Raw genomic sequence first — 21,487 nt, forward strand, 5'->3', positions numbered from 1 at the left:
AGGATTCCCTGCGGCAGAGCGACAAGAGCCTGCAGCTGCAGAGGGAGCTGGGAACGAAGGAGCGAGAACTGGAGGGGATCGTGGGGAGGCAGAGACAGGTGAGAGGGGAGGGGGTGAGAGAGGAGGGGGAGGAGAGAGAGGAGCTGGGAAACAAAGGAGCGAGAACTGGAGGGGATCGTGGGGAGGCAGAGACAGGTGAGAGGGGAGGGGGGAGGAGAGAGAGGAGCTGGGAACGAAGGAGAGAGAACTGGAGGGGATCGTGGGGAGGCAGAGACAGGTGAGAGGGGAGGGGGTGAGAGAGGAGGGGGGAGGAGAGAGAGGAGCTGGGAACGAAGGAGAGAGAACTGGAGGGGATCGTGGGGAGGCAGAGACAGGTGAGAGGGGAGGGGGTGAGAGAGGAGGGGGAGGAGAGAGAGGAGCTGGGAACAAAGGAGCGAGAACTGGAGGGGATCGTGGGGAGGCAGAGACAGGTGAGAGGGGAGGGGGGAGGAGAGAGAGGAGCTGGGAACGAAGGAGAGAGAACTGGAGGGGATCGTGGGGAGGCAGAGACAGGTGAGAGGGGAGGGGGTGAGAGAGGAGGGGGGAGGAGAGAGAGGAGCTGGGAACGAAGGAGAGAGAACTGGAGGGGATCGTGGGGAGGCAGAGACAGGTGAGAGGGGAGGGGGGAGGAGAGAGAGGAGCTGGGAACGAAGGAGAGAGAACTGGAGGGGATCGTGGGGAGGCAGAGACAGGTGAGAGGGGAGGGGGTGAGAGAGGAGGGGGGAGGAGAGAGAGGAGCTGGGAACGAAGGAGAGAGAACTGGAGGGGATCGTGGGGAGGCAGAGACAGGTGAGAGGGGAGGGGGTGAGAGGGGAGGGGGTGATAGAGGAGCGGGAGAGAGGGGGAAGGAGGTAATTCTGAGTATTGGATTTGCTCTATCAGTTGGAGAGCCAGCTTCATGAGCTGAGCTTACGAGCAGGTGGAGACGCAGGTTCAGAACGAACGCCTTCGACACACAAACAAGGATCTGCAGGACCAGCTGGAGAGGAGCACGAGGGAGCTGGAGACAGCACGGCATCACCTGAGACAGCTGCAGGAGGAAGCAACGAGAGAGGAGAGACAGAAAGACAGGTAACACAGAGACACACAGAGAAAGAGAGAGAGGACACACACAGAGAGAGAGGCACACACAGAGAGAGAGAGAGAGTCACACACATACACATACGCAGACACACACACACACACACACACACAGACACACAGACACACACATCTGCAGACACACACAGAGGAGTATTGTCAGGTTTCAGTAATGTACGGTAAATGTTCAGTAACTGCAGATGTTTATCGTGTGGGGGAAGTTGGAGCCAGTCCAGTCACACAACCCCCCCCGGGTCTCAGTTAATCAGTTACTTAGAAGCTCTTTGCATACATGAGGAAATTCATGTAACCCAGCCAGGGACTGAGCAGACGAGGGGACTTCCATAGAGAGCAGGTGGAAAACACCTGCAACGAGATCCAGAGGGACAGCGACAGCACCAGTGAATGGGTGTGGAGGTAGCGCCATTGTGGCTCCAGCACAGTGTCAGCCCCCTGTGTAAACTCATGAACAGGGAGAGCCAGTATGGCCGACACAGGGCTGCAGTTTCCTAAGCTCTTCCAGGAGAGCTCTTCTCCTGCTCTTGCAGGCTGGAAGCCCACGTTTGCCTTTGAATTGGTTACGTTTGTTTGTAGCTTGTTTCTGAGTTTAGCGCTGTGAGTGTTTGCTAGGCAGTGATGCATCACTCTCTTCTCTCTGTCTCTCTCTCTGTCTCTCTCTCTCTCTCTCTCTCCTCTCTCTCTTCTCTCTCTCTCTCTCTCTCTCTGTCTCTCTCTCTCTCTCTGTCCTCTCTCTCTCTCTCTCTGGTCTCTCTCTGTCTCTCTCTCTCTCTGTCTCTCTCTCTCTCTCTCTCTCTCTCTGTCTCTCTCTCTCTCTCTCTGTCTTCTCTCTCTCTCTCTCTCTGTCTCTCTCTCTCTCTGTCTCCTCTCTCTCTCTCTCTCTCTCTGTCTCTCTCTCTCTCTCTCTCTCTCTGTCTCTCTCTCTCTCTCTCTCTGTCTCTCTCTCTCTCTCTGTCTCTCTCTCTCTCTCTCAGGGATGTTGTCACAGTTTCCAGGAACATGCAGAAGGAGAAGGAGAGTCTGCTGAAACAGTTGGAGCTGCTGAGGTGAGATTTCAGTGCTAACAGGGGCTCCACAAGCTGCACATCTCAATTCATTCATTATTATTATTATTTGTTGCATTTTTTGTATTACCCGGATATTGTGCAGATTTTCTACCCATAATGACCTGTAAAAATAATGATATTTTTGTACTTTCTCTTTCCTCTCCCTTCTCTTCCCTCTCCCTCTCCCTCTCCCTCTCCCCCCTCCCTCTCCCCCTCCTCTCCCTTCTCTTCCCTCCTCGCCCCCTCCCTCTCCCTTCTCTTCCCTCCTTGCCCCCTCCCTCTCCCTCTCCCCCTCCCTCTCCCTTCTCTTCCCTCCTCGCCCCCTCCCTCTCCCTTCTCTTCCCTCCTCGCCCCCTCCCTCTCCCTCTCCCCCTCCCTCTCCCTTCTCTTCCCCCCTCTCCCCCTCCCTCTCCCTCTCCCTCTCCCTCTCCCCCTCCCTCTCCCTTCTCTTCCCTCCTCGCCCCCTCCCTCTCCCCCCTTGCCCCCTCCCTCTCCCTCCTCGCCCCCTCCCTCTCCCTCCTCGCCCCCTCCCTCTCCCTCCTCGCCCCCTCCCTCTCCCCCCTCGCTCCCCTCTCTCTGCAGGGAGATGAATAAGAAGCTGCGTGACGAACGTGACGCCCACGAGTCCAGGAAGCTGGTTAGTCTCAGACAGCGTGTCATGACCCCGCCCCTCACGCCCCGCCCCCACAGTGACCACGCCCACCACTACTAGCATCACTCCCTCAAACAGTGGTTTGGCACAGCTGCTGTTGGGTGTTCTTACACCCTCAGTAAATGGCTTGAACAGAGTTGCTCTAAGTGGACAGCAATGACTCTGAGGATGTCTGGCAGTGGGTTTAGCAGCTGTCAGCTGTGCGTGTGGTCTGGTAAAGGACGTTCGGTCAGACATGCACAGACACAAGTATGAGAATACCAATAGGACTTAAAACGATTCAGGTGCAATGTGTTCGGTATCCAGCAGGTGGCATCAGTGTATATATTGTTTGGAGTATTATGGATTTGAATGTGTATCGTAATGAAGAGTGTGCTCCACAAACACTGTATAATGGACTGGATTGTTAAAACCTTTTCCTCCAAAAACGCTGGTTATATCTTTAGCGTGATTAGATATATGATGCTGTTGGGACATGTTATTCTTATTTGAATATCGGTTCATAAAAATAAAATGGTGTCAGTGGAATGGAGCAATTATTCTATTTCATTTGATCTGATGTTGAATGTTTTGCTCAATAAAGACCCTCGTTCTGAACCCTGGGTTTCTCATCCGCTCTCTTCTCTTTTCCTTGCCTCTTTTGATTTGCAGACGCTCCCTGGCAAAAAGCCCCTGCTGAAGAAAGGGTCAGTGATAGGCAAATACTTCATGGAGGACAAGCCAATCAAACGGTTAGACCGCAGTCTCATCCAATCTCTCATTGCACAGGGTGGGGCTTAGCTGACAGCCAATCACACTGCTTTGCACTGGTGGGGGTGTGTTCTGGTGCTCTGCAAAGTTCCAGGTTTTACAGAGAGCCGTCGCTGTACGCGTTCATAGGTTTAGGTCTGTATTGTGAAGAAAGTGCACATTTTCGGAGACAGGAAATAAACTTATTTGACAGTCACTTCTTTGATGTGTCTTCTTAAGTTCCCGCTAAAACCTGAAGAGTGACTCAAACTGCTGTACAACGGGAGCCCTGAGCCACATCCTGATACTGTGAGGGGCAACGGCAATCAGGGAGTGCCACCTCATGAGCTTGTGGCTTCAGCACTAGGGCTCTAGCAGACAGCACATACTGGTAGTTCAAGAAATGGCTGTTCATTCCATTCCCCTCCCCCATCTTTTATATCCTATCTAGCGCTATCCACGGTCACAGCAGGTCTCCCACCGCTGCCACCATATGAGTTAATAACACTGACATCGGCGTATGTCACGTACTGATCTCTCAGCATTTCAATGGGCTGAGATGCCAAGCCACTACAATCAGGTGAAGTCCAGATGACATCATCAGAGTGTGAGGACAGCTCTCTAACAGGCGCATCTCCCGGTCTCTCTCTCCAGACCGATTGGAGGCTCCGGTTTCTCTTCTGTCGCTTGGCTGTGGTTTGCTGTGATTGGCTGCGGTTTTGCGACGGTTTAGTCCCTCAGTCTGTTGTCTTTTCTCCGGTGAAACTGAAAGAAACTCAAGTCAAGTCGAGAGGTATTTTGGCAAAGTGGTTTGTAGGCTCATTTTGTCAAAAAACTAAAACATTCGTCAACTTGACTTGTTTCTTAAACTTTTTCCCCTACACTGTGAGAGTCTGTGCAAGATACAAACACGCACACACAGACACACACACAGGCGCACATGAAGATTGTAAACAAACTCCTGATCTGTGCAGACAGCTGAGCCCTCCCAATCTGGCATCTCCACCCCCAGAGGAAGTGACAGCAGAGCCCAACAGGAAGAACAGCAAGTATGCGACCAATCAGAGAGCGGAAGAGGCAGACGGGTGCGTGGAAGAGGAGGGGCAGAGACAGGAAGACGTAGAAATTAAGCTGTTGACAAGAGGGCCGCCTGCGGGCACCGAAACAGTGGTGAGTGTCTGTCTGCCTGTCTGTCTATCTGTCTGTCGATCTGCCTGCCTGTCTGTCTGTCTGCCTGTCTGTCTGTCTGCCTGTCTGTCTGCCTGTCTGTCTATCTGTCTCTCTGTCTGTCTGCCTGCCTGCCTGCCTGTCTGTCTGTCTGTCTGCCTGTCTGTCTGTCTGTCTCTCTGTCTATCTGCCTGCCTGCCTGTCTGCCTGCCTGCCTGCCTGTCTATCTGCCTGCCTGCCTGTCTGCCTGCCTGCCTGCCTGTCTATCTGCCTGCCTGCCTGCCTGTCTCTCTGTCTGCCTGTCTGTCTATCTGTCTGTCGATCTGCCTGCCTGTCTGTCTGTCTGCCTGTCTGTCTGTCTGCATGTCTGTCTATCTGTCTCTCTGTCTGTCTGCCTGCCTGCCTGTCTGTCTGTCTGCCTGCCTGTCTATCTGCCTGCCTGTCTGCCTGTCTCTCTGTCTGTCTGTCTGTCTGTCTGTCTGTCTGTCTGCCTGTCTGTCTGTCTGTCTGTCTGCCTGTCTGTCTGCCTGTCTGTCTGTCTGTCTCTCTGTCTATCTGCCTGCCTGCCTGTCTATCTGCCTGCCTGTCTGCCTGTCTCTCTGTCTGTCTGTCTGCCTGCCTGCCTGCCTGTCTGCCTGCCTGCCTGTCTGTCTATCTGCCTGCCTGCCTGCCTGTCTCTCTGTCTGTCTGTCTGTCTGTCTGTCTGTCTGTCTGTCTGTCTCTGTCTCTCTGCCTGCTTGTCTGTCTGTCTAACTTGAAAGTAATAACGCACTCCAGGGTGTTCAAATACGGCCCATTACCTGCATGTCTAGGGGTGTTGTTCATCACAGGAGTCGAACCCGAGTTGCACAGTCCAGGGCTGCGGTTTCTGGACCGTATCTGAACCCCCAGGAGTCTGTTATTGATCTTGTCCTGATTTCTGTTTTAAACCGTTACTGAACTAACCCCCCCCCCCCCCCTCCAGGACTGCAGCCCCTCTCCCCTGCCCCCCGAGAGGGTCTTCAAGGTGGTCTTGGTCGGGAACTCTGGGGTGGGGAAGAGCTCCTTCATCCACCGATTCTGCCAGGGCTGCTTCCTGTCTGAGATCAGCGCCACCGTGGGTGAGTGTGCCACGGCTCTCCAGCTGCACTTCGAAAGCAGTCTGTAGAAACTGAAACTGAGGCCAGTGTGTAAAACTCATCCTGTTCCCAGTATCAAACTGGGGCTGCAGACGGGTCCCTGTGCTCCTCGAGACCAGTGTGTAAAACTCATCCTGTTCCCAGTATCAAACTGGGGCTGCAGACGGGTCCCTGTGCTCCTCGAGACCAGTGTGTAAAACTCATCCTGTTCCCAGTATCAAACTGGGGCTGCAGACGGGTCCCTGTGCTCCTCGAGACCAGTGTGTAAAACTCATCCTGTTCCCAGTATCAAACTAGGGCTGCAGCGCGGTCCCTGTGCCAGTCTACAACCCAATATGGAACCCCACACTGCACCAAAGATCACTTGTTTTTCAATTTGCCTGACTATACAGTGACGATACAGTGACTATGCAGTGATTATACAGTGACGATACAGTGACGATACAGTGATTATACACAATTCACAATTCGTCTCTCCTGTCCTCAGGCATCGATTACCAGGTGAGGAGTCTGAGCGTGGACACGACCCCTGTCGCCCTGCAGCTGTGGGACACGGCTGGCCAGGAGAGGTGAGGGCTCTACTGGGACAGGGGTGAGGGCTCTACTGGGACAGGGGTGAGGGCTCTACTGGGACAGGGGTGAGGGCTCTACTGGGAGAGAGGAAAGAGGTTGCTCTAGAAGAGACAAGAGTTACTAGTAGTTTAACCATCTCTCTGTCTGTCTCTCTGTCTGTCTCCCTGTCTGTCTCCCTGTCTGTCGGCAGGTTTCGCAGCATCACGAAGCAGTATTTCCGGAAGGCTGATGGGATCCTGGTGATGTACGATGTGACCCAGGAGCACTCCTTCACCTCCGTGAGGAACTGGATGATCAGCGTGCAGGTCAGCACTCGGAGCACAGTGTGGTTATAGAGTACATACTGAATATAAACAGCAAGCACTGCACTAACGTGTGTGTGTGTGTGTGACAGGAGGGCGTGGAGGACAGCGCTGTGATCTTCCTGCTGGGGAACAAGACAGATGTGGCCGGACCACAAGGGAGGGAGGTCACTACTGAAGAGGGGCTGAGACTTGCACAGGTGAGAGAGAAGAGGGGAGGAGAGGTGAGGTCCTATTCCCCTCCCTGTGTTACACAAACCCACCTTTATACCCCCTCTGTATACCTCCTACTGCCCCCTATCTGTCCAGTGTTAGATTAGGTATCCCACAGATATTAGGGGAGAAGACAAGGGGAGGAGAGTGTGAAAGGAGGAGATAGAAAGGGGGGATGAAGAGGAAGGTGGGGGAGTAGTGTGGTGGACACAGTGAGACACAAGAATAAAGGGACATAGAGACACAGGGCAGAGTGGACGCGGGTGTGTGATTGAGGATCTGTTTCTCTGTTCTTCCTGCAGGAGTACCAGGCTGTGTTCTACGAGTGCAGCGCCAAGGCAGGATACAACATCACACAGCCCATGATGCATATGGCCAGGTATGGATCACACACTCGCACCTGCCTGCCTGCCATTCTGTGTGTGTCTGTGTGTCTGTGTGTGTGTCTGTGTGTGTCTGTGTGTGTGTCTGTGTGTGTGTATGTATGAGTCTGTGTGTGTGTGTGTGTGTGTGTGTGTGTGTATGTATGAGTCTGTGTGTGTGTGTGTATTAGTCTGTCAGTGTGTGTGTGTGTGTATTAATCTGTGTGTGTGTGTGTGTGTGTGTGAGTCTGTGTGTCTGTGTGTGTGTGTGTTAGTCTGTGTGTGTGTGTGTGTGTGTGTGTGTGTGTGTGTGAGTCTGTGTGTCTGTGTGTGTTTGTGTGTTAGTCTGTGTGTGTGTGTTAGTCTATGTGTGTGTGTGTGTGTGTGGGTTGCAGCTTAAAACTGATAAGAACCTAAGTTTCACTGTGTGTGTGTTGCAGGTTATTGGCTGAGCAGGAGGATAAACAGTGTTACAGCGCCCTCTACCTGTCCAAGGATTATGACAAGAAGAAGGGCTGCTGTATAAAAAACTAATGGCAGGTCGTTCTGACCTCTGACCTACTTACTACCCCCGGATCGCCAGCCTGCCAGAAGGCTGTCAGTGTTAATAACTGTCTCAATTATTATCTTCATCCTCACTGTTTCAAATGATCTGGAGTCTGGCTATGCTGTAGTGAGTCAGTGAATGTTTCTGACAAACTGAATCGGATGACACTCTCACAGCAGAGTGAACCCGATCAAATAATCTGATTCGTGCAAATGAGTTCAAATCACAGCTTAGCCAGAACTGTCGATTATCCAAGCCAAGCAAGTCCCATGCATGCTGGAGGGAGGCTCGCTCCTGTAGGATCTGTTCAGTCTCATAGTTAGCAGACTCGCTCCTGTAGGATCTGTTCAGTCTCATAGTTAGCAGACTCGCTCCTGTAGGATCTGTTCATTCTCATAGTTAGCAGACTCGCTCCTGTAGGATCTGTTCAGTCTCATAGTTAGCAGACTCACTCCTGTAGGATCTGTTCAGTCTCATAGTTAGCAGACTCGCTCCTGTAGGATAGTTTCCGTCTCATAGTTAGCAGACTCGCTCCTGTAGGATCTGTTCATTCTCATAGTTAGCAGACTCGCTCCTGTAGGATCTGTTCATTCTCATAGTTAGCAGACTCGCTCCTGTAGGATCTGTTCAGTCTCATAGTTAGCAGACTCACTCCTGTAGGATCTGTTCAGTCTCATAGTTAGCAGACTCGCTCCTGTAGGATAGTTTCCGTCTCATAGTTAGCAGACTCGCTCCTGTAGGATCTGTTCAGTCTCATAGTTAGCAGACTCGCTCCTGTAGGATCTGTTCATTCTCATAGTTAGCAGACTCGCTCCTGTAGGATCTGTTCAGTCTCATAGTTAGCAGACTCGCTCCTGTAGGATAGTTTCCGTCTCATAGTTAGCAGACTCGCTCCTGTAGGATAGTTTCCGTCTCATAGTTAGCAGACTCGCTCCTGTAGGATCTGTTCATTCTCATAGTTAGCAGACTCGCTCCTGTAGGATCTGTTCATTCTCATAGTTAGCAGACTCGCTCCTGTAGGATCTGTTCAGTCTCATAGTTAGCAGACTCACTCCTGTAGGATCTGTTCAGTCTCATAGTTAGCAGACTTGCTCCTGTAGGATCTTCTCATTCTCATAGTTAGCAGACTCATGGAGGCAGGCAGGGCTGAGGCTGCCTCATTTCATCCCAGCTCCTGCCAGTAAAATTTCAATTGCTGTTGTGTTCTTGTAAAATGTTTAACGAGTTTACACACACTGTCTTCCTGTTTACGTGCTGATTTCCTGCTTGCGTGCTGACTTCCTGTTTACACGCTGTATTTTAAATAATTACCCATCATTCAATCTTCTTCTGGGATAGTGTCCTGTTTTCTGTCACATGGCCATTCCCTTGCAAATTGCCTCAACGAGAATCACATGTGATATTTGATCATTTTAAATACATGTATATATTCAATTATTTTAACATCAGTCTGTAAATATCAAATTATTTTAAATCGAGGTGTAAATATCAAATCTTCTACCAATAAAGAACTATAATGAAAAAACATGTGCTTGGTGTTTTGAATAATACTGTGAGCTGTGAAACTCCCCATTCTCAGCTCTTCAGCGCTGTCATTAACCTGCATCTCAATAATAATAATAATAATAATAATAATAATAATAATAATAATCAGCACTAGTCTAAAAACTCCATTCTCAGCTCTCTAGAAATGATCAGAAATAGAGATAAGCTATTAACTTAACGAAAATGAAATTGGGACGCGCTGTTGGTGTTCGAGTCGGATGGACGATGCCGTTCCCTTGCTCCCCGCTAGGGGTCGCACACTCGCTGTTGAGAGACGGTGTTAGTCGGGTTCCCCTGCAGGGCGGAGTTTCATTCACCGCAGCTGGGAGAGAACCAGAGCGGACTCAGCAGCGCCGTCTTTGTGGCAAAGGTTTGTCCAACCGTGGGGAGGAAAACAACCGCATATTCTTCAGCTCGCACACCCGATCGCCTTAAAGACAGGTAAGCGTGCCAATTATTTCACGACCCGAGCTGGTTTTGATAGCAACGCCGTGGTTTAAACGGAGAGATGGGATCGGCGTGATCAGAGGCGTGGAAGTTGCAGGGCTGAAAGGCTACACCTGGCACGGTGCATGCAACTGATTTTAAGATGAAGTTAGCTGGGGGAAAAAAAAAAAAAAAAAACAGACTCCACCAAATCATTGAAAACTGTATAACCCCGTCTGCTGTCGCGTAGGGTGAATTATAGAGCGATCCTTTAGCTGCTGTTAAAAACGCGTACTACAGCACGGCTAGGGTGTGCTAACGCACCTGAAGCACCGTCTCTTTCCAAACACTTACTAAACCCTGGAGGCCAAAATAGAAAAAAAACATGGCACCACAGGTGCTGCGCTGGACCGGTGTGCTGCACACTGCGCTTCAGGTCACTTTAATTACACAGCACAGGGGTGCGTGTCTGTGTGTGCGTGTGCGTGTGCGCGCCGTGGGGTGCGGTTTGTGAGTCTGTAACAGAGTGTGATTAAACACATATATATTAAAAGAAAACTTTTATAAATGAGTTAAGAATGAATCTTACTGGAAAAGAATGACATCTGGTTGCGGGCTGTACATTTTGAAACTTAATTTTGTGAAATGTATTTTATACATATGCGTGTGTGTGTCTGAACTTGTACATGAAAATGTACTGGCAGAAGTGTTTTAGGGGGGTTTCCTATTAACAGTAGAAATTCTACCCCAGTGAGAAGCCCAGTACTTTAACTAGCTCTGGGCCGCAGAAAGAGAAATGTTTCTGTTGGAGTTTATAGATGGGGTGCGTGCGTGTGTGTGTGCGTGCGTGCGTGCAAGCTTTGCGTGGAGTAAAACCTGAATGAAACGCGTGGCGCTTGAAGATTGTATCTGTGGGACACTGTCTGTCTGCAGGAGTCGCATCAGCTCTGAGTCAGGAATCAGGGCAGTGTAGCACAGGCAGTGAGTGAAACTAAATACCAGTGTGATTGAGAGAACCCTCTAGCTTTACAATAATACTCTGTGCCAGCTTGTTCGGTCGTGTGCCAGCGTTGAGAACGGCTGTGATGTTGCCCCAGGTTCGAGCGTTTGTGGATCCTTCCTCCTGAACCCAAGTTTGAAAACTTCAGTTTGTAAGAAACTTCATGCGCATGTTTGATCCTTTCAGCTCGGCTCTGAAACAAAGCGAGTGAGTGAATATTTACACAGAGGAGGGAGTGTGTCATGTTTCACATTGCAGTCTCTGAAGCTGGGACAGTTTACTTGCTAATGCAACATGAAACTTGATTTTATTGTGTCCCTCTCGCAACAGAGCATTATTATTCCTCTGCCCCATTGAATTCACATTGAAGACACTGAGAAAGACTTCCAGTCTAAACGTTTATCATTGAATTCACACTGAAGACACTGAGAAAGACTTCCAGTCTAAACGTTTATCATTGAATTCACATTGAAGACACTGAGAAAGACTTCCAGTCAAAACGTTTCTCATTGAATTTGCAGAGTTTGTAAACGGTGAGCTGTGCTCCTCACAGAGGAGTCTGGGGGTGAAGTTGTGCTCAGAACGTTTCTCATTGAATTTGCAGAGTTTGTGAACGGTGAGCTGTGCTCCTCACAGAGGAGTCTGGGGGTGAAGTTGTGCTCAGAACGTTTCTCATTGAATTTGCAGAGTTTGTGAACGGTGAGCTGTGCTCCTCACAGAGGAGTCTGGGGGTGAAGTTGTGCTCAGAACGTTTCTCATTGAATTTGCAGAGTTTGTGAACGGTGAGCTGTGCTCCTCACAGAGGAGTCCGGGGGTGAAGTTGTGCTCCCGAGCCCCAGTCTGTAGCTCTGCAGTACTGATGAAGTCTTGAAGCCATTACAGTTCAGAGTGGGGGCCTCCTGTCAGGGAAGCAGCCTCTGTAGATCACAGGAATGCCAGCTGCAAGACACGTGAATCATCTGACGGGCAGCCAGTGTACGCACACACGTGTTGAGATCCCCACCCCCAGCTCTCCTGTGCCCCCTCCCTGAGACTCTCTCTCACGTCTCTGTCGCTCTTTCACACAGCTCCCTTAAATTAAACCCAATCATAGCCAAGCTAGATCCCACACCAGTTTATTATTGGTGATGCCTTTTAAATAGGAGCACCTGGAATATATAGATAGATAGATAGATAGATATCTATTATACTAGCTTTCAGAGGTTTCATTTGCCTTCAATTTCCACTTTTTCACCTGAAGAAGAGACTTCTCAGAGACTGAGAGCCTGTCCTCTATCCTGTGAGAGTGAAAAGACAGAGAGAGAGAGAGAGAGAGAGAGAGAGTGCGTGTGCGTGCGTCTCCGTGCTCACTGTTAAAGCTGCATCATGTCGCTGTGCAGCACACAGACCCTCGCTGATCTGCCAGGATGGGAGAGTACGATGAGATGGAGACGTGTGTGTGTGTGTGTCTCGTGTGGATGTCTCCGTGCTCACTGTTAAAGCTGCATCGTGTCGCTGTGCAGCACACAGACCCTCGCTGATCTGCCAGGATGGGAGAGTATGATGAGAAGGAGACGTGTGGAACGATCTGCCTGAAGTACCTGCTCTTCAGCTTCAACTTCTTCTTCTGGGTAAGCTGCCCTTACTGTCAGGCGTGCTTCATGCCCGTGCTTATGAAGAGAGTTAGCCCCCGTGTTCCTAGTGTAATGTCTCGTGACTGTGTGTGTGCTGTGCCTCTCCCTCCTCCCAGCTGGCAGGGGGCGCTGTGATGGCGGTGGGGGTCTGGACCCTGGTTGAGAAGAGCGATTACATCAGCCTGCTGTCCTCCGGCATCTACGCTGCCACCGCCTACATCCTGGTCATCGCCGGGGCCATCGTCATGGTGACCGGAATCCTGGGCTGCTGTGCCACTTTCAAGGAACAGAGGCAGCTTCTCCGAGTGGTGAGGGTGGGGGGGGGTGGTGCCCAGTTCCCATGGTAACAAGCCTCTCTCTCGTGATAACCCTTTCTGGATAGAACTGCTATTGTTTCCATCGCTGAGTAATACAGTGAGGAAGGAAGGAAAATATTTGTGCCCCAAGGCAAGCCTACAGAGTCACAACATTAGCACTTTGACAGCGTGCCATCCCCTGCTCCTAAAACAGAGTGGAGATACTGATACAGGGAGCCCCTCTGAGCAGTGCACCCCTCTATACTGATACAGGGAGCCCCTCTGAGCAGTGCACCCCTCTATACTGATACAGGGAGCCCCTCTGAGCAGTGCACCCCTCTATACTGATACAGGGAGCCCCTCTGAGCAGTGCACCCCTCTATACTGATACAGGGAGCCCCTCTGAGCAGTGCACCCCTCTATACTGATACAGGGAGCCCCTCTATACTGATACAGGGAGCCCCTCTGAGCAGTGCACCCCTCTATACTGATACAGGGAGCCCCTCTGAGCAGTGCACCCCTCTAACTGATACAGGGAGCCCCTCTGAGCAGTGCACCCCTCTATACTGATACAGGGAGCCCCTCTGAGCAGTGCACCCCTCTATACTGATACAGGGAGCCCCTCTGTCCCAGCCCTGCCTTCTCTGCCTAACCCCTAGTTTCCAGTGCAGTGGGCTGGCTCAGTAGAAACTGGCAGTGTGTTCTAAGGGAGCAGATTTACTGTGTGACTCAGAGGAGTGGAATGAGACAGGCAGACCTGTGAGGCGCTGGAACAGGGGGGTCTGGAATGTGAGATTAGACTGGCCCTCCCTACGTAGGCACAGCTGTCTCTGTGACAGCGGACTGTGGGGGAGTGGGGGGGGGGGGGATCTTGTCAGCAGTCATAAGGAGGTCCTCTCAGATCTCTTTTTGATGGGGAACATGTGAAAGAATTCAGATAATGCCGCACTGTGATTCTGTAGATTAGCTTTCTTTGAGTGGTAGTTTTAAAGAATGTTTTGTTTGTTTTTCGCTGAATGAAATGCAGGTTGACATTCTCAGGGTGGTGTCGGTCTGTTTGAAGTATTTTAAGAGCCCTCGCAGAGAGACCGGTACAAACCTGTGCCAGACTGTGTAAACACAGCTGTTTAAAACACACACACACACACACGCATGCACGCACACTCTCTCAGGCTGTGTCTCTGCTCTGTGTTCCCTGCTCTGCAGTGCTGTGTGTGCCTCTGTGTCTCTGCAGTGCTGTGTGTGCCTCTGTGTCTCTGCAGTGCTGTGTGTGCCTCTGTGTCTCTGCAGTGCTGCGTGTGACTCTGTGTCTCTGCAGTGCTGCGTGTGACTCTGTGTCTCTGCAGTGCTGCGTGTGACTCTGTGTCTCTGCAGTGCTGTGTGACTCTGTGTCTCTGCAGTGCTGCGTGTGACTCTGTGTCTCTGCAGTGCTGTGTGTGACTCTGTGTCTCTGCAGTGCTGTGTGTGCCTCTGTGTCTCTGCAGTGCTGCGTGTGACTCTGTGTCTCTGCAGTGCTGCGTGTGACTGTGTCTCTGCAGTGCTGCGTGTGACTCTGTGTCTCTGCAGTGCTGCGTGTGACTCTGTGTCTCTGCAGTGCTGTGTGACTGTGTCTCTGCAGTGCTGCGTGTGACTCTGTGTCTCTGCAGTGCTGCGTGTGACTCTGTGTCTCTGCAGTGCTGCGTGTGACTCTGTGTCTCTGCAGTGCTGCGTGTGACTCTGTGTCTCTGCAGTGCTGCGTGTGACTCTGTGTCTCTGCAGTGCTGTGTGACTGTGTCTCTGCAGTGCTGCGTGTGACTCTGTGTCTCTGCAGTGCTGCGTGTGACTCTGTGTCTCTGCAGTGCTGTGTGACTCTGTGTCTCTGCAGTGCTGCGTGTGACTCTGTGTCTCTGCAGTGCTGTGTGACTCTGTGTCTCTGCAGTGCTGCGTGTGACTCTGTGTCTCTGCAGTGCTGTGTGTGACTCTGTGTCTCTGCAGTGCTGCATGTGACTCTGTGTCTCTGCTTGTGTTCCAGTACTTCGTGCTGCTCCTGTGCATCTTCCTGCTGGAGATTTTGGCCGGGATCCTGGCGTACATCTACTACCAGCAGGTGAGTCCCTCTCCCCCGGCACTGTACTGCACTGCACTGTAACCAGTTTCTTTCAGCAGTGTCTGCATGGCTCTATTGTCATCATCAGAATACATCAGGGATCACACAAAACCCTGGACCGGCAGTACTTGAGGACCGGAGTGGCCAGCCTCTGCCCTTGCCAGTGTACAGTCCCAGATCATGCGATCCCCTATTCATTATAAGTTGCCTCCCCTTGGAGCCACGATACGAAGCTCACGATATGATCAGTGGTCCTGACGGGGTACTTGCATGATGTATAATATGATTACATGATTTAATTTAACGACAGACTATTTGGTTAAAAGTAAAAATGCTATGAGAGAGGGGATGTATGTGTGCAGTATGTGTAAAACACTGAAGCATGCTGCAGGGATGGAAATACAAGGCTGGCTTCAATCCTCTTCTCTTTGCAGCTGAATGATGAGCTGAAACAAAACCTGAGAGAGACCATGACCAGCAAATACAAACGAGTGGGAGAGGAGAGAGTGACCGAGGCTGTGAACAAGCTGCAGCAGGAGGTGAGGGGAGAGGGGAGAGAGTGACCGAGGCTGTGAACAAGCTGCAGCAGGAGGTGAGGGGAGAGGGGAGAGAGTGACCGAGGCTGTGAACAAGCTGCAGCAGGAGGTGAGGGGAGAGAGTGACTGAGGCTGTGAACAAGCTGCAGCAGGACGAGAGGGGAAAGGGGAGAGAGTGACCGAGGCTGTGAACAAGCTGCAGCAGGAGGTGAGGGGAGAGGGGAGAGAGTGACCGAGGCTGTGAACAAGCTGCAGCAGGAGGTGAGGGGAGAGGGGAGAGAGTGACCGAGGCTGTGAACAAGCTGCAGCAGGAGGTGAGGGGAGCGGGGAGAGAGTGACTGAGGCTGTGAACAAGCTGCAGCAGGACGTGAGGGGAGAGGGGAGAGAGTGACCGAGGCTGTGAACAAGCTGCAGCAGGAGGTGAGGGGAGAGAGTGACCGAGGCTGTGAACAAGCTGCAGCAGGAGGTGAGGGGAGAGAGTGACCGAGGCTGTGAACAAGCTGCAGCAGGAGGTGAGGGGAGAGAGTGACCGAGGCTGTGAACAAGCTGCAGCAGGAGGTGAGGGGAGAGGGGAGAGAGTGACTGAGGCTGTGAACAAGCTGCAGCAGGAGGTGAGGGGAGAGAGTGACCGAGGCTGTGAACAAGCTGCAGCAGGAGGTGAGGGGAGAGGGGAGAGAGTGACCGAGGCTGTGAACAAGCTGCAGCAGGAGGTGAGGGGAGAGGGGAGAGAGTGACCGAGGCTGTGAACAAGCTGCAGCAGGAGGTGAGGGGAGAGAGTGACTGAGGCTGTGAACAAGCTGCAGCAGGAGGTGAGGGGAGAGAGTGACTGAGGCTGTGAACAAGCTGCAGCAGGAGGAGAGGGGAGAGGGGAGAGAGTGACTGAGGCTGTGAACAAGCTGCAGCAGGAGGAGAGGGGAGAGGGAACGGGAGGATGGTAGGATGGAAATGGGAGAAGAGGGGCAGGAAACAAAGTGGTTTACCAGACAGAGAGAATCAGAACCTGGGGCACGTGTCTGAGTGCATGTGGTGTATGCTTGTTAATTATGTTTCTAAATCTCCCCTCCTCTCTCTCTCCAGTTCAAGTGCTGTGGCAGTAATAACTCCCAGGACTGGCAGGGCAGTGAGTGGGTGAGGACCCCAGAGGCGGGGGGGCGCCAAGTGCCGGACAGCTGCTGCAAGACCATCACCCCCCAGTGCGGCATGCGAGACCACCCCTCCAACATCTACAAGGTGGAGGTGAGAGGGGGGCTCAGGGGGGGCTGAGGCGTCTCCGAGTCCCACCCCGTTAGAACTGTGTGGAAGTCTCACTCCCCCCGTTGAAGCAAGCGTTTGAATGGCTTCAGCTGCTTGTTTATAAACAGCGTTTTCATCGGGGTCTGTGTTTGGATTCAGTGTTTCGTGAGACGTTTCGGAGGGTGTGTTGGCTGATCCTTGCTGAGGGTGTGTTGCTCACATGAACTCTTTGTGGAGTCATGCAGTAATCGCACTCTCAGCATGCTTGAGGGCAGCCCACGACCGCACTTGGGTTTGAAGCCCGGATTGCCGTCTCCTCTCTTCTCCTCCTGGCTTGTTGTAACTCGTCCCCTCTTATTAATCACTGTCTGGCTGGCTGTGTGTTTGGTCTGGAGAGCGGCTTCATCTGAGCCCTGCTGCAGGGAACCTCAGTTATTATCTCATCTCTGCTGAATCTCTGCATCTCACAAGATAGATAAAATGCAGTAACCCTGTCAACACTGCAGAGCTGTATAGAGGGCTATAGGAAAGAGAACTCAACACTGCAGAGCTGTATAGAGGACTATAGGAAAGAGAACTGTACACTGCAGAGCTGTATAGAGGACTATAGGAAAGAGAACTGTCTTCAGTGTAAATTCAACGATAAATGTTTTGACTTGAAGTCTTTCTCATTGACTTCAGTGTGAATTCAATTATAAATGTTTCAACGTTGTATCGTGTTTGATGTCTTTGTTATAATTATCAGTCATGCTGCAGTGACAGGGATGGAAATAAGGCTCCCATTGCAGGGCAGTTTGATCCATTCCTGATTATACTGTGAGCTCAGTAAGACACACCTGAGCGTGTTACCTAGACACACTGGGGCTAATCAAGCTGGTCGTAAAAACCTGGAACGGGTGAAGCAGCTGTGCAATGGGAGTCTTACTGCCATCCCTGCAGTGTCTAAGCGAGTTCCTCCCCCCCTGCAGGGCGGCTGCATCACAAAGCTGGAGAATTTCATCCTGGAACACCTGCGGATAATCGGAGCCGTGGGCATCGGGATCGCCTGCGTGCAGGTGAGAGGAGAGGAGAAAGAAGGGGGATTGGGATGGGAGCAGGAAGGGAAACAGCTTGAGTAATCTGGACCAGCAGTGTGTGCAGGGATAATCGGAGCCGTGGGCATCGGGATCGCCTGCGTGCAGGTGAGAGGAGAGGAGAAAGGAGGGGGATTGGGATGGGAGCAGGAAGGGAAACAGCTTGAGTAATCTGGACCAGCAGTGTGTGCAGGGATAATCGGAGCCGTGGGCATCGGGATCGCCTGCGTGCAGGTGAGAGGAGAGGAGAAAGGAGGGGGATTGGGATGGGAGCAGGAAGGGAAACAGCTTGAGTAATCTGGACCAGCAGTGTGTGCAGGGATAATCGGAGCCGTGGGCATCGGGATCGCCTGCGTGCAGGTGAGAGGAGAGGAGAAAGGAGGGGGATTGGGATGGGAGCAGGAAGGGAAACAGCTTGAGTAATCTGGACCAGCAGTGTGTGCAGTGATAATCGGAGCCGTGGGCATCGGGATCGCCTGCGTGCAGGTGAGAGGAGAGGAGAAAGGAGGGGGATTGGGATGGGAGCAGGAAGGGAAACAGCTTGAGTAATCTGGACCAGCAGTGTGTGCAGGGATAATCGGAGCCGTGGGCATCGGGATCGCTTGCGTGCAGGTGAGAGGAGAGGAGAAAGGAGGGGGATTGGGATGGGAGCAGGAAGGGAAACAGCTTGAGTAATCTGGACCAGCAGTGTGTGCAGGGATAATCGGAGCCGTGGGCATCGGGATCGCCTGCGTGCAGGTGAGAGGAGAGGAGAAAGGAGGGGGATTGGGATGGGAGCAGGAAGGGAAACAGCTTGAGTAATCTGGACCAGCAGTGTGTGCAGGGATAATCGGAGCCGTGGGCATCGGGATCGCTTGCGTGCAGGTGAGAGGAGAGGAGAAAGAAGGGGGATTGGGATGGGAGCAGGAAGGGAAACAGCTTGAGTAATCTGGACCAGCAGTGTGTGCAGGGATAATCGGAGCCGTGGGCATCGGGATCGCCTGCGTGCAGGTGAGAGGAGAGGAGAAAGGAGGGGGATTGGGATGGGAGCAGGAAGGGAAACAGCTTGAGTAATCTGGACCAGCAGTGTGTGCAGGGATAATCGGAGCCGTGGGCATCGGGATCGCCTGCGTGCAGGTGAGAGGAGAGGAGAAAGAAGGGGGATTGGGATGGGAGCAGGAAGGGAAACAGCTTGAGTAATCTGGACCAGCAGTGTGTGCAGGGATAATCGGAGCCGTGGGCATCGGGATCGCCTGCGTGCAGGTGAGAGGAGAGGAGAAAGGAGGGGGATTGGGATGGGAGCAGGAAGGGAAACAGCTTGAGTAATCTGGACCAGCAGTGTGTGCAGGGATAATCGGAGCCGTGGGCATCGGGATCGCCTGCGTGCAGGTGAGAGGAGAGGAGAAAGGAGGGGGATTGGGATGGGAGCAGGAAGGGAAACAGCTTGAGTAATCTGGACCAGCAGTGTGTGCAGGGATAATCGGAGCCGTGGGCATCGGGATCGCCTGCGTGCAGGTGAGAGGAGAGGAGAAAGGAGGGGGATTGGGATGGGAGCAGGAAGGGAAACAGCTTGAGTAATCTGGACCAGCAGTGTGTGCAGGGATAATCGGAGCCGTGGGCATCGGGATCGCCTGCGTGCAGGTGAGAGGAGAGGAGAAAGGAGGGGGATTGGGATGGGAGCAGGAAGGGAAACAGCTTGAGTAATCTGGACCAGCAGTGTGTGCAGGGATAATCGGAGCCGTGGGCATCGGGATCGCTTGCGTGCAGGTGAGAGGAGAGGAGAAAGGAGGGGGATTGGGATGGGAGCAGGAAGGGAAACAGCTTGAGTAATCTGGACCAGCAGTGTGTGCAGGGATAATCGGAGCCGTGGGCATCGGGATCGCCTGCGTGCAGGTGAGAGGAGAGGAGAAAGGAGGGGGATTGGGATGGGAGCAGGAAGGGAAACAGCTTGAGTAATCTGGACCAGCAGTGTGTGCAGGGATAATCGGAGCCGTGGGCATCGGGATCGCTTGCGTGCAGGTGAGAGGAGAGGAGAAAGAAGGGGGATTGGGATGGGAGCAGGAAGGGAAACAGCTTGAGTAATCTGGACCAGCAGTGCGTGCAGGGATAATCGGAGCCGTGGGCATCGGGATCGCCTGCGTGCAGGTGAGAGGAGAGGAGAAAGGAGGGGGATTGGGATGGGAGCAGGAAGGGAAACAGCTTGAGTAATCTGGACCAGCAGTGTGTGCAGGGATAATCGGAGCCGTGGGCATCGGGATCGCCTGCGTGCAGGTGAGAGGAGAGGAGAAAGGAGGGGGATTGGGATGGGAGCAGGAAGGGAAACAGCTTGAGTAATCTGGACCAGCAGTGTGTGCAGGGATAATCGGAGCCGTGGGCATCGGGATCGCCTGCGTGCAGGTGAGAGGAGAGGAGAAAGGAGGGGGATTGGGATGGGAGCAGGAAGGGAAACAGCTTGAGTAATCTGGACCAGCAGTGTGTGCAGGGATAATCGGAGCCGTGGGCATCGGGATCGCTTGCGTGCAGGTGAGAGGAGAGGAGAAAGAAGGGGGATTGGGATGGGAGCAGGAAGGGAAACAGCTTGAGTAATCTGGACCAGCAGTGTGTGCAGGGATAATCGGAGCCGTGGGCATCGGGATCGCTTGTGTGCAGGTGAGAGGAGAGGAGAAAGAAGGGGGATTGGGATGGGAGCAGGAAGGGAAACAGCTTGAGTAATCTGGACCAGCAGTGTGTGCAGGGATAATCGGAGCCGTGGGCATCGGGATAGCCTGCGTGCAGGTGAGAGGAGAGGAGAAAGAAGGGGGATTGGGATGGGAGCAGGAAGGGAAACAGCTTGAGTAATCTGGACCAGCAGTGTGTGCAGGGATAATCGGAGCCGTGGGCATCGGGATCGCCTGCGTGCAGGTGAGAGGAGAGGAGAAAGGAGGGGGATTGGGATGGGAGCAGGAAGGGAAACAGCTTGAGTAATCTGGACCAGCAGTGCGTGCAGGGTAGAGCGTGGGTGTGGGAGGAAGGAAGGAATGAGGGGGGCAGTCTGGAGGGGACGCACGCTTCTTTAAAATAAACTACGATGTGTGTTTATGTAGCGATTAGTATTGTAATGCTTTGTTCTGAAGCCAGTTCCCAAGTCTCTGACTCCCTCTCTCTCTCCCCCCCATAGATCATTGGGATGATCTTCACATGCTGTCTCTACAGGAGCCTCAAGTCCGAGCCCTACTAACGGGGGCGGGGGGGGGTTGAATCTTCCTCCCCTCTCGTCCACACCACTATCGGGCTCCATAGTCATTACACTGGGACCCCCAAGCTGACTGCCAAGACCCCTCCCTCTCCCTCCTGGATAAACCCAGGTTTTGCACAGTGCATCTCCTTTCATCATCCACTCTCCTGTCTTTGAGAGGGAAGGGCAGTGAAAATGAAAACCAGCCTGGGGAACACGGCACTCATCTTCCCGCATGGAAAAACATCCGAGAATGATTTGCCAATTTAACAAAAAAGGGCAGGTTTTTGTTTCTGTTTTGTGCCTTTTAAAAAATGTTTTAACTCAACTGTTACAAAAAGAAATGTACATTTATTATTATTATTATAATTATATTTTTTAACATCTTGTACACACTGTAAACAGATTGAAAGCTGGTAGAAAGGTTTTTTTGGTCTCTGAAATTCTGTCGCTGTTCGACTGGAAATAATTATTTTAAGGTTTGTATTGTGTAGCCTAGTTTGAAAACAATAAATCATTTAGACACCGTGATTTTTGATTTTTTCTTGACTCAAGTACTGAGCAGCACAACCCCATTGGAAACCCATTACGTGAACCTGGGTCCAGGCTGAGACTTTATTTTAAAGGTATTGAATACAGT

The 21,487-nt window shown here is 52.2% G+C and overlaps 2 protein-coding genes across 3 annotated transcripts; both read left to right on the forward strand.

The window, feature by feature from the left end:
* Positions 1 to 429: 429 nt before the first annotated feature.
* On the forward strand, positions 430 to 9,375 carry LOC117432323 (EF-hand calcium-binding domain-containing protein 4B-like). 2 transcript variants are annotated; one of them, XM_059001795.1, is made up of 12 exons: positions 430 to 470; positions 922 to 1,110; positions 2,112 to 2,183; positions 2,766 to 2,820; positions 3,487 to 3,566; positions 4,539 to 4,734; positions 5,696 to 5,831; positions 6,337 to 6,418; positions 6,613 to 6,727; positions 6,817 to 6,924; positions 7,240 to 7,316; positions 7,740 to 9,375. In XM_059001795.1, the coding sequence occupies exons 3-12, from the start codon at positions 2,137 to 2,139 to the stop codon at positions 7,831 to 7,833; spliced, it is 990 nt and encodes a 329-aa protein (XP_058857778.1). In that variant the 5' UTR covers positions 430 to 470; positions 922 to 1,110; positions 2,112 to 2,136; the 3' UTR covers positions 7,834 to 9,375. The 2 variants fall into 2 exon arrangements, with proteins under 2 accessions (XP_058857778.1, XP_058857777.1); XM_059001794.1 differs by lacking the exon at positions 430 to 470 and adding an exon at positions 774 to 828.
* A 293-nt stretch (positions 9,376 to 9,668) lies between these two features.
* LOC131701815 (CD151 antigen-like) lies at positions 9,669 to 21,378 on the forward strand. Its single transcript, XM_059001796.1, has 8 exons — positions 9,669 to 9,832; positions 12,320 to 12,427; positions 12,547 to 12,738; positions 14,738 to 14,812; positions 15,247 to 15,351; positions 16,426 to 16,584; positions 17,550 to 17,636; positions 20,791 to 21,378. Exons 2-8 carry the CDS (start codon positions 12,347 to 12,349, stop codon positions 20,848 to 20,850), a joined length of 759 nt encoding a protein of 252 aa, XP_058857779.1. The 5' UTR covers positions 9,669 to 9,832; positions 12,320 to 12,346; the 3' UTR covers positions 20,851 to 21,378.
* The last annotated feature ends 109 nt before the right edge of the window (positions 21,379 to 21,487 follow it).

This window comes from Acipenser ruthenus, chromosome 27 (genome assembly GCF_902713425.1).
Source record: "Acipenser ruthenus chromosome 27, fAciRut3.2 maternal haplotype, whole genome shotgun sequence".
NCBI lineage: Eukaryota > Metazoa > Chordata > Actinopteri > Acipenseriformes > Acipenseridae > Acipenser > Acipenser ruthenus.